General features: G+C 39.1%; 1 protein-coding gene across 1 annotated transcript in view; it reads left to right on the plus strand.

Annotated features, from left to right (window-relative positions):
• Nucleotides 1-1,876: 1,876 nt before the first annotated feature.
• The window catches only part of DHX15 (DEAH (Asp-Glu-Ala-His) box helicase 15), a 33,198-nt gene continuing 24,158 nt past the window's right edge, over nt 1,877-10,916 (plus strand). Inside the window, exons 1-4 of the mRNA XM_009073457.1 lie at nt 1,877-2,220; nt 6,764-6,957; nt 8,109-8,268; nt 8,659-8,877. Coding sequence (XP_009071705.1) covers nt 2,041-2,220; nt 6,764-6,957; nt 8,109-8,268; nt 8,659-8,877 — 753 coding nt within the window. The 5' untranslated portion in view covers nt 1,877-2,040. The remainder of the gene's footprint in view (nt 2,221-6,763; nt 6,958-8,108; nt 8,269-8,658; nt 8,878-10,916) is intronic.

Consider the following 10,916-nt stretch of genomic DNA (forward strand, 5'->3'; position numbering starts at 1 on the left):
AGGCTCTTACTCCATGAAGAGTAGCACAGTGTTCCTGTTTCCTTCACTTTGTAACTGGGGTAACTTCCCTGCATGGAGAATATGAACCTATTGGGTTCTGCAACATTTGCCTGATATTTTAGAGTAAGAAGAGATTTCTAGCTTGTACAATATTTAACTGTGTTAGAAGTGATGTCAGAGCTAGACTATCTCAGATTCAAGTGAATGTTCTAAACATTACTTAATTTTTAGACAATTCAGTGTCCAGAACTTCAGGAAAATCTGTGTACAAGTGAATTAAGTGACAGTAAATGGTATGTTTTGTAATCCTTCTGTGTTTTCAATGGGTCTGTGTTAAAAGAAGTTGTCTTAAAAAGAATCTTATTGTGACAACCTCTGTGGGCATAATATGTTGAAGTTGCTGAAGAAAAAAAATATAGCCTGAATACATTACACTCATTTATACTAGAGCAGTAGTGGTGGTTGTTTCCCATGTGCAGCACATTTTGAATTAAAATTTGTAGAATCAGGATGAATATAATCTTGGTTATTATATTTTCTCTGTAGGTAGGAATTAGGGTATTATTTCAGCAGTTGCTTTTGAATGCCCGCTGCATGTTTGGAGAGGAGTGTTGGCCAACAGTTTTCTTTGGACATGCTCTCTACTTTCAGGCATGCCTGGGCATTGGTAAAGGAGGAGAGGTTTTGTTTATCTTAATATTCCTAGAAATGTTTGTGCGCACTTGCTATAAAACTGGTATTGGCTTAGTTGTTGCTTCACCTTTTTGATGGGATTTGAGTAGAAGGAGCTGAAGCTGAGAATATCCTCAGTTTTGCAGGCAAATGTGCCACTAATCTTTTAACTTAGGCCAGTTTAAAATGTAGTAGTGTGTTTTTGTAAAGCAGGGCTTATTTCCAAGTCCTGAATTAGGATTTTTTATTAAAAGCATGCAGCTGTAGCTTTTTTGGGTCAAACTAGGGAATTTTTGCAAGTGTATATTTGTAGAATGAGTAAATTAGGCAGAAGAACAAGTACATGGACTTGCAAACTGAGAAACTCTCATCAAGACCAGAGATGCAAAAGAAAAATAGTATTATTTTCAAAATGCAGTGAATATTTTTTAAACTTAACATTTAGAACAAATAGGAATACATAAATGCTGTCTAAGTGCATGGTAGGAGGGGATACTGGAGAAGATGGTACAGCTTGGTAGTGTAAGATTAATAGTTAGACTCCATGGACTTAAGGATCGTTTCCAGCCTAAATTATTCTGACTCCGAGCTGTAGTGGCTGGATTTAAGTCCAGGCTTGGCAACCTGAGTATCAAAGTTAATTGAGTCAGAATTGTATGTAAGACTCTAAAGAAAAAAAGCTATAAAGTAATTGTGGGATATGAAATCAAACTTTTTTCCATTTATTATGTTTTTTGATGGGTGAGCATAATTCCTTTGGTAGGTAGGAGAAAAAGACTTTTTAGTGTTCGCTTATTTTTCTGGAACAGCAAGTAGGGCAGTGTTCTCTTATTTTTCTGGAACAGCAAGTAGGGCTGGTAAGAACTGTGAGAAGTCTAGAATGTACAACTGGTTCTTTATAGAGGTTAAAATGATCCTCTCTCCATGTGATAGCTTTCTTCAGCCTTGCTGTAATGAGAGGAGCTGTGGCAGTGTTTAGGTGCAGTGAGTGTAGCAATGTATATTTCATGTTGAGCGTGCGCCATATACTGTTACCTTCTGGTCCTTATCCTTCCAGGTACTCTCTGCAAGGCTTTTGGAAAGATTTGGTTTGTATCCACTGTACACTGGATACCTTGAGAGTTGAGTTGTATTTAAATTCCTCCTGCATGAAATATTCAAGTATCTCATTTCTTGCCGTGTCTCTTAACTCATTTTAGGAAGGATCGTGACCGGGACAGGGACCGCGATGACCGTTCCAAAGATCGCGACAGGGACCGTGACAGAGATAGAGATCGTGACAGAGAAAGGGACAAGGAGAAAGATCTGCGGCCTACATCCAACTCTACATATTATGCAGCTGCTGGGTTGCCAGCTATAAAACCAGCCATGATTCCACACAGTATTAACCCTTTCACCAATCTGCCACACACGCCACGCTATTACGACATCCTGAAAAAAAGGCTGCAGCTTCCTGTCTGGGAATATAAAGAAAGATTTACAGATATTTTGATTAGGCATCAGTCATTTGTGCTGGTGGGAGAGACTGGGTCTGGTAAAACAACACAGGTGGGTTCTTATTTATATGATACTCCATTGTTAAAGGTTGAACCTGTTGCTAAGAGTGTATGTGTGAAACTTGCTTTGGTTTCTTGAAATCATTTGTGTAAGAATACCTCTCAAACTGTCAGCAAAACTAATTTGATGAATGTTTTATTTGATTAGTGCATGCAAAAGTGAGAAGAATCTTAAGCATCTTCCCCCTTTGCAATCCAGTACTGTTCCACGGCCTCTGCTTCTGTTAGGTTTTGTGCTTGGTAGTATCTGTTTGGTAGAGAAAGATAAGGAGATTTAGTGGCACAGGAGTACTAATTCACAAACTGAAGTGGTGCTTCCAAATAGTTTATTTAGCTGTTTCTGTAGATAGTAGCTGGAAAATAGAGACTTGTTAGTGTTTTATGAAACTGCTACAGGTACGAACTTAAAGGAATTGAAATGTCAGATACAATTCTGACATTATCTGGTTGGATCATGTGTTATGGTGATACTCTAACTTGAGAGGTAGAGATTTGTGTTTCCTTGGTACTGAAACTTCTCAAGGGTCATAGAGCTTTACAGTGCTGCAGTCAAAAATCCCTTTTTCTTTTCTTGTAAATTCATGCCTTTTAAAGTCTTACTCAGCACTGAAAATAGTGATAACAGATCTGCAGAGCCTCTTTAGCCCTGAAGAATTTTGGGGATCAGTAAACAGGGAAGATCTAAGATAGAAGCACACCTGTGTATTTCTAGTAGGACAAACTTGCTCAAAACTGTCCTCTGGTTTGCTGTTTACAGTCTGTGTGGAAAAATGATGTAAAGAAGTTCTTTATTCTATAATCTGATAAATTCCTTTTATCTAGGCAGAAAATAACTACTGAAGGATGTTTTAGGCTTCGTAAAATGGATTATAGCTAACTTGCAGTAAGTCTTACGGACAAAGTAAATTTGTAGTCATAAATTTTGGATGTTAAGAAAATGTGAAGGGCACAGTTGTACACTGGATACTTCAGGCACTGGTATAAAAGGTATCTGAAGTGATATGCCCTTTCTTGCCGCACATTTTAGGAGCCAGTGTCTTTTTTAGAAGGCTTTATTAGAACATTATCTGTGTTGCTTTTTAAAAAATGTTTAAGCTGAGACCAGGATTTTATAGAATTTGTCAGAGACGTTTGATTATGTAGTTACTTGGAAGATACAATATTCTGAATATTTATATTTAAAAATGATACTTAAGCTATATGAAAACAAGATTACTTGTTGCATGATCTGAAAATGTGAAGATATAAGGGGTATGTGTTCCTAACATCTATGACTTTTATATTTCAAATGCATCTTACTGTCATGTCATTCCAGAGGCATAAAGCTTTTCCTGAATTACCTTACTCATTTTAGCCCTTACTTTCTGAAAGGACTTAAGAAACCTGTGACATCTTTCCTAAAAATGGGATTTAGGCTATGAAAAGCACATAAGCTGTCTTGGAAGCTTCCCTGCTTCCTCTGAATTCTTTCTGTGAGATTGCAGATGCATTTTGAAACAATTGAGTTTCTCTGTAGGAACATATCCCTGAAGATTATCCTGCTGCCACTTAATAAAACCTGTTTTGCGTGTGATAGTGTCACATCCTTTTTGTGATCAGCTGCTGTCTTGAAACCAGTTAGGGAGTGGTTGTTTTTTTGTCTTCTTATACTCACTAATCAGAGCAAGTTAAGTAATTTTCTGCAGTTGAGAAATCCTCTGATGCTCAAAATGTAGGTGTTATATGCCAACTTTATACCAATAAAAACAAGCATCATTTGAAAAATAATTATTTCCAAAATTATTATCTTCCTTTTAATGGCAATTGAAGGTGGCTATATAGGTAATCTTTTTTGATAGAGAGCTGCTGCCTGTCAAGTCCCTTCCCTGGTTATTATCTGCACCTCTCCTATGAAGACAAACTGAGAGAGTTGGGACTGTTCAGCCTGGAGAAGAGAAGGCTCTGGGGAGGCCTAGTTGAAGCCTTTCAGTACCTAAAGGGAGCTTACCAGAAAGATGGAGAGTGATTTTTTAGTATAGACAGGTGGTGATAGGAAAAGGGTAAGTTCCTTTTCAACTGAAAGAGGGGAGATGTAGATCAGATGTCAGTATGAAATTTTTCTCTGTGAGTGTGGTGAGATGCTGGAACAGGTTGTGTGGAGAAGTTGTGAATGCCCCAAACCTGGGAGTGTTCAAGGCCAGGTTGAGTGGAGCTTTGAGCAGCCTGGTCTAGTGTGTCATCCCTCCCCATGGCATGAGGGTTGGAACCAGGTGATGTTTAAGGTCCCTTCCATCCCAAGCCATTCTGTGATTGTATGATTATGTGCACATTTTCTCTTGAGCCTCATAGAACACCCAGGTTTGGAAACATTTGGCTTGGACAGTGGAAATAAGGTGAAACTTTTCTCACTTGTTCCACATAGACTTAAACCCCAAAGGACTGGAGAAGTGTATTGGGAGCTAAGATGTTAATTTTTAATTCTTTGTTATTTGCAATGGCTCATTAGTAATTTAAAGTTCACCTTCTAAGTTAACTGTTTTCTTTAAACGTGCTCAGCTGAGGCTCTGAGGTGGAATGGGTGTGCCACATTTCTCTTAGAAAGAGGTTAATTACCTACTGTAATTGCTGCATGTGCTCCCTTTTAAACATGGGATCATGTGTGCTGCTGGTATAATAATTTCACTTTGTGGAAAAAATGGTAGAGTAGCATCTCTCTTCATTTGAGAGTCTGTAAGTAGTTACTTCAGTAGCCTGAAATAGAAAATGCAGTGCAGCATGGTCCTTTTTCCCAGTGCTCGTATGTCTTTGAAAGCTGGGAAGGAAAAGTATTTGGGTGGTTGTCTAAATCAGCTTAGCACATTGAAGTCTATGTAGCCCTTTTCTTTCATTTGACACCAGTGCTGAAGGTTTTGCTGTTTACTGGAAAACCACTTTTAAATTGCTTTTATTTGATGCTGCTGTGGCCTGACAGACCTGCTGCTTGAAAATGTATTTCAGGACTTGCTCTGTTTAAAGTCAAGAAGCTTCACCTAATAAGTTTAGATTTGAGCTGTTACTAGTGGCTTGGGAAGCAAATTCCTTTCTCTACAGTGCATATTAGGGGAGCCATGTATATGTTAGAGAATAGGGTTTCATGTTGCTGTTATTGGTCAAGAATGTTACTATTTTTAGTTTTGAATAGGGTTTTCAGAAACTTGAGTTCTTCACAACAAGTCTAATAGTTTTCTGTCATATTTTTAGCATCTCTGCTTTATTTTTCATATATTTATAGTGGATGTATGTTCTCCATTAAAAAAATGCATTAGGCCACACTTCATAGAATCATAGAATCAACCTGGTCAGAAGAGACCTCAAGGATTGAGTCCAACCCTACTGTCGTTATTAAACCGTGGCACAAAGTGCCACATCCAGTCTCATCTTGAAAACCGCCAGGGATGGTGAATCCACCACCTCCCTGGGCAGCACATTCCAATATCTGATTACTCTCTCTCTGTAAAAAATCTCTGATTAATATCCAACCTAAACCTCCCCTGGCAGAGCTTGAGTCTGTGCCCTCTTGTCCTACTGCTAGATGCCTTGTCAGTTTTTGGCTATGTTCTAGTGTTCCCTTATGCCCATTTTGCTGTGTAATGCAGTTACTCCAGAAGAAGAATTTTCGTGGTCTAAATTATACTGCTTTCCCTGTTAATCCTCATTGGTACCACATGTAAATGGTTTGTTGTCTTTTCCTGTGTGAGCTTTTAAGAATACTTGAGAAGTAATTACTAGGAAGGAGTAGGGTTTTTTTGGTCAATAGGCTCGGAACTGGTTGTGTCTGGAGATGTCTACTCTTAAAGCGTCACACTGAGAAAATGTTGAGAATATTCTGTCTTCATCAAGCTGTTACTGACTTTAGAAATTCTTCAGAATAAAACTTCTTATTTTGGATAATTCTTAGTCTTTCCAGATTCCTAACACAGGAGCAGAAAACTGCTGACAAATAAAATGAGTGCTGACATAGGAAGGAAAGAATAGTGGTTTCATACCTGCTTGATGAAATTTCAAAAGAGTAACAACCTAATGAACATAATTTTTCATTTTACTTGTTGTGCTTCCTGGCTAAGGCTGTATCACTAAAATAATTGGTTTTGCTTAAATGTGTTAATAAGCATTACTTTTTACAGACACAAAATAGGATTCGCTTGCTGAAAACCTTAAAGCAACAGACTGCTATGGATCTCCAATTCTGAGTGTGTTAGATTTAGTTTTGGTTGCTTTGGAGCATGTTGGCTGCTGCTAAGTATCTGTATAAGGTACTGATCTAACAGTGCTTGGATGTGCTGTGAACTTATGATTTTCCTTGGTAACTTCAAGGATAGTTGCCTACATGCCTCACGTGAGTGTGCTTGATTTAGTAGCCTTGAGTCCAGCTATGAGTCTCTGCTCTCCTGCTTTGAATGTTTTTGGGCGTGCAGTTGACATCTCAGTAGAATCTGACCAACTTGTGATACAGTGCTAAGGTTACAGATTTCATGTGGCCATTTGAAGTGTTTCTAACTGGATTTTGTTCTTGACAGATCCCTCAGTGGTGTGTGGACTACATGCGCTCACTGCCAGGCCCCAAGAGGGGAGTGGCGTGTACCCAGCCCCGGCGAGTGGCTGCCATGAGCGTGGCACAGCGTGTGGCTGATGAGATGGATGTCATGCTGGGCCAGGAGGTTGGCTACTCCATTCGATTTGAAGACTGCAGCAGTGCAAAAACCATTTTGAAGTAAGTATGGCAACTCCTCAGGTAAAGGTGTACACAGCCTTCTTGGCGTTGGGGGAATTGCAGGGTAGTGAAGGGTGTGAGCAAAGCTGTGAGAGGAGTAATAAGGAAGAGAATGATCTCTGGACAGTACTTTGTGTCTGAATGGGGAAGAGAGAAAAGGAGCCATAGTGTGAGCTGAGAGAAGCCTGAGGAGTGGGGCTTGAGTAGAGCTGGAAATGATTCATTCCTCCTAAAGAAATCACTGCATCCTGTGGAAGTATTTTTAAATTATCAGTACAGAAGGTGATCTAAAGAAATGTTTTATGATGAAGGTGCTATTCAGAGTAAAGCCCTTCAGCATGCAGTTTGTCTTCGTGTTCTGCATTCAGCTGATGTTTGTCTGTGCTATCTTCCTACTCAGGGTGCTTTGGGTGAAATTCAGTAGCTTATTTCAGTAAGGAGAACCATCCAGAGTTTCAGAACTGGCCTACACCTGGCTCTGGGACATGTAGCATTTTAGTTGTCATCTGCTCTAGGCTCCTGTGCTGTGTAGGTGGAACCAGACACACTTAATGCGTCATTTGAGGATGACATTCACAATCCTCAGTTAACAACATCACATTGCTACACAGAGCTTTTTGTTCAAAAGATGTCTTCTCTTTCGCTCATTCAAATTGAGGGAGGGTTGGGAATGATGAAGGGTTGTAAAAAAGATATTTAGCTGAGGCAGAAGAGCAAAAAGTGAACGTGATCTGCAAAGGGGAGCAACAATTACAGAAACTATTTCTAGGATTTCAGGGGGTGTTTTCCCCTTTCTTTTCCTGTCTGACTGTAGGTGTGGAAGTCTGCCAGTAATAGACTACAAACTAGTTATAAATGTTGCTAAACCTTGTTCCACCCCTTTTTTTATGCTCTCCCCTGCAATATTGCTAAACCTTGTTCCCCCCCCTTTTTTTATGCTCTCCCCTGCAATCCCAGATTTCACTTACAAGCTAAATTTCTATTTGAAAATTTGAAATGGGCTTATTACCTAGTTGAAAATAGCTTGCTGATGGTTCTGTTTTTAAAGAGTTGATTAAAAGGTTAGATCAAGCGACCTAGTGAATGATACAGAAGAGGTTTCTGTGTTAGACTTACTAACCAAAATGTCTGCTGCAATTGTTTGTGTTCAGGTACATGACTGATGGGATGTTGCTGCGTGAGGCCATGAATGACCCTTTGCTGGAGCGTTACGGTGTGATCATCCTTGACGAGGCCCATGAGAGAACACTGGCTACAGACATCTTGATGGGAGTTCTGAAGGAAGTTGTAAGGCAAAGATCTGATTTGAAGGTCAGTAATGGTGAGGTCCAACAGCCTCTCCTTTCTCATTGCAGCATACTAGATAAGGTGTCTGTGTGCTTACCATCAGCTGGTTTTTAGAATTGTTTTTTGATCTGTGATAATCTGTTTTGAAAGGATGACCCTAGGAGATTCTTAATGTGGTTTGTATACAGGAAATTTCTAGAAACAGTGTAATTGTAGCTTAACCTTATGTATTTGACTAGGAATATTTTTGGACCTTTGTAACAAGGGCACTGTATTCAGGTGATAACAGCATGCCTAAATCAGTCAGCAGTTGTTTGCTTTTTTGCTGTTACCTATTGCTTGCATAACATGTCACAAATTATTATTAACCTTTGGGGTAATGTTTTTGGGGTTTTCTTCCCTCCAAACCTACAGGTCATAGTTATGAGTGCTACTTTAGATGCTGGCAAGTTTCAGATCTATTTTGACAACTGTCCTCTGCTAACTATCCCGGGTCGCACCCACCCTGTGGAGATATTCTACACTCCAGAGCCAGAAAGGGACTACCTTGAGGCTGCCATTCGAACAGTGATCCAAATTCACATGTGTGAAGAAGAGGAGGGAGATCTCTTACTCTTTCTTACTGGACAGGAGGTACTTTCTTCTTAATTTTATCCGTAATTCCATACAGAAACTATTTTAAGTGTCTTGTGTAAACTGAAATGTTTCAATTCGTTTTTCAGTTTCTCATTTGAACAACCTGAGGGTTTTTACCTGCCGTACGCTTCAGGTCCTTAGACACTGTACATATCTGTAATATGCTTATGCTGTGCAAGTCCTAAAATGAAAATTCTTATTAACTCATGTACTTTTAAAAGACAAACTTGGAGTATGAACCCTTGTTTTGTTCTGACACATGTGAACTCAAAAGTAGCATCTTTTGGTTTGTATTGAAAATGTAGTTCTGTGCAACTTCCCTGAAGAATAGCCCTTTGGTTCTGCTACTTAGCTATCAGTAGTAGTTTTAATAAGAATGTTCTGGTTTCGCTTTTTTGTTAATAGCTTTGAGTATTAGGTTGTAGACTTTCTGTACCATAAATACGGGGAGTTATGTCTCAGAAATGGACTTGATGCCTTGCAAAAGAGGATTGTATAAAAGCACTAAAGCTAAACTACATCAGGAAATGAGGATTTTCTGGAAATCTGAAATACTTCACTTGAAATAAACTGGGCTATCTTTTTAGTCCTAATATGTTGCTTTGAAGGTCTTTTGAGTCTCTTTATTAGTATACTGAGATGGAGAAGAGGTTAAAAAACCCATAGGCCTCATGAAAGTTTGCTGGACTGAGTCAACCTAAAGTTTATATTTTTAGTAGAAGGAGGACTGCTAGCAAAAAAAAAAAAAAACCCACACGTTTTTCTGACTCATTCTTGCAGTCACTGCTCTTGAAATACCTTTTGAAAGGATGTAGAACAATTCAGTGTCTTTCATTGAAGCATATACAGTTTTTAAACTATGCCAGGGGGAGAAAATGGTACAAATACCTTGTGATGTTAGAGGTACTCAGGCTTCTTGAATAGATTTGCCAGTCATAAAGATGTGTTGCCTCTTAGGTGAGTTTTAAGACATTTGTTTAAAATATCTTCTGGCAGATCGTCTCCTCCTTTAGAAAAAAAAAAGCAATGGCTGTAACTGTAAAAGCAAATACTCTGGCCTTTACATTTGTCCTTTGCTTGGAGTATTGCTGTGAGTTCAAGTACAGGTGGGGAAAAGTACTGCAACAATTGAGGCTTTGAAACCTACCTATCTGGTTGGTTTTAGCTTGAAACTGTAGTTCAGGCTTTCCAGGCAGGTGTATAGGTGAATCAGTGAAACAGCTGTTGCAAGTGAGTGGATGGATAGGTTGCACAGAAAGGAACACTGCTGTCCAGCTGTTCCAGCAGGTTTTGTTTTCTTACCAGGATGCTAAATCAAGCTCCTCTTCAGGCTTTCATGAAGCACAAATACTTGCCCTTCTCATTTATAAGTTATGTCCTTGCTGTATCAGTTGCTACATATTAGTCTAAATAATTTGTGACAGCAATGGCACTGGGGACAGGATGACTGTCTTTGGCAAATGGCCCCAGACCCAACTGGTCTAGTACCTGCCAATGATACAGACAGATGTACTCTGTTCTTTTTAGATGAACAGGTTCTTTAATTTTCACTGGGTTAATTTGCAGGACACAATGTGTTCTAAATAAGCTTTTAATGAAACTCTGTACATAGTACATGTACATATACATGTGTGTGTATATAAAATTATGCATAAAGGTATCTAACAATATCCCTGTACTGTATTATCGAGTCACTTAAAGCTTGCATTTGTAATCCACCATCCTCTGCTTTTTGTCTAGAGTTCTCCAGTCAGTGTATCAGTGTTTAGGGGCACTGGAGTTGGCTCTGCCTGGAGCTAGTCTGAATTTGGCTAGTTAACATGGAACTGAAGTCTGGTTTAGCTTTTGTAGAGAAGCTTTGAAGTCTTCTATTCATTTTGATTCATGACGTTTTGGGGCCTCTATTGAGCCTCATAAAGCAATCTGGTTTTGATTCATGATGTTTTGGGACCTCTATTGAGCCTCATAAAGCAATCTGTGTGTGTATCACTGCAGAATCTAAATGATGGGCCCTACTGTTCTCTCAGGAATTGGAA

Source organism: Acanthisitta chloris, unplaced genomic scaffold (genome assembly GCF_000695815.1).
Source record: "Acanthisitta chloris isolate BGI_N310 unplaced genomic scaffold, ASM69581v1 scaffold8204, whole genome shotgun sequence".
In the NCBI taxonomy this organism is placed as follows: Eukaryota; Metazoa; Chordata; class Aves; order Passeriformes; family Acanthisittidae; genus Acanthisitta; species Acanthisitta chloris.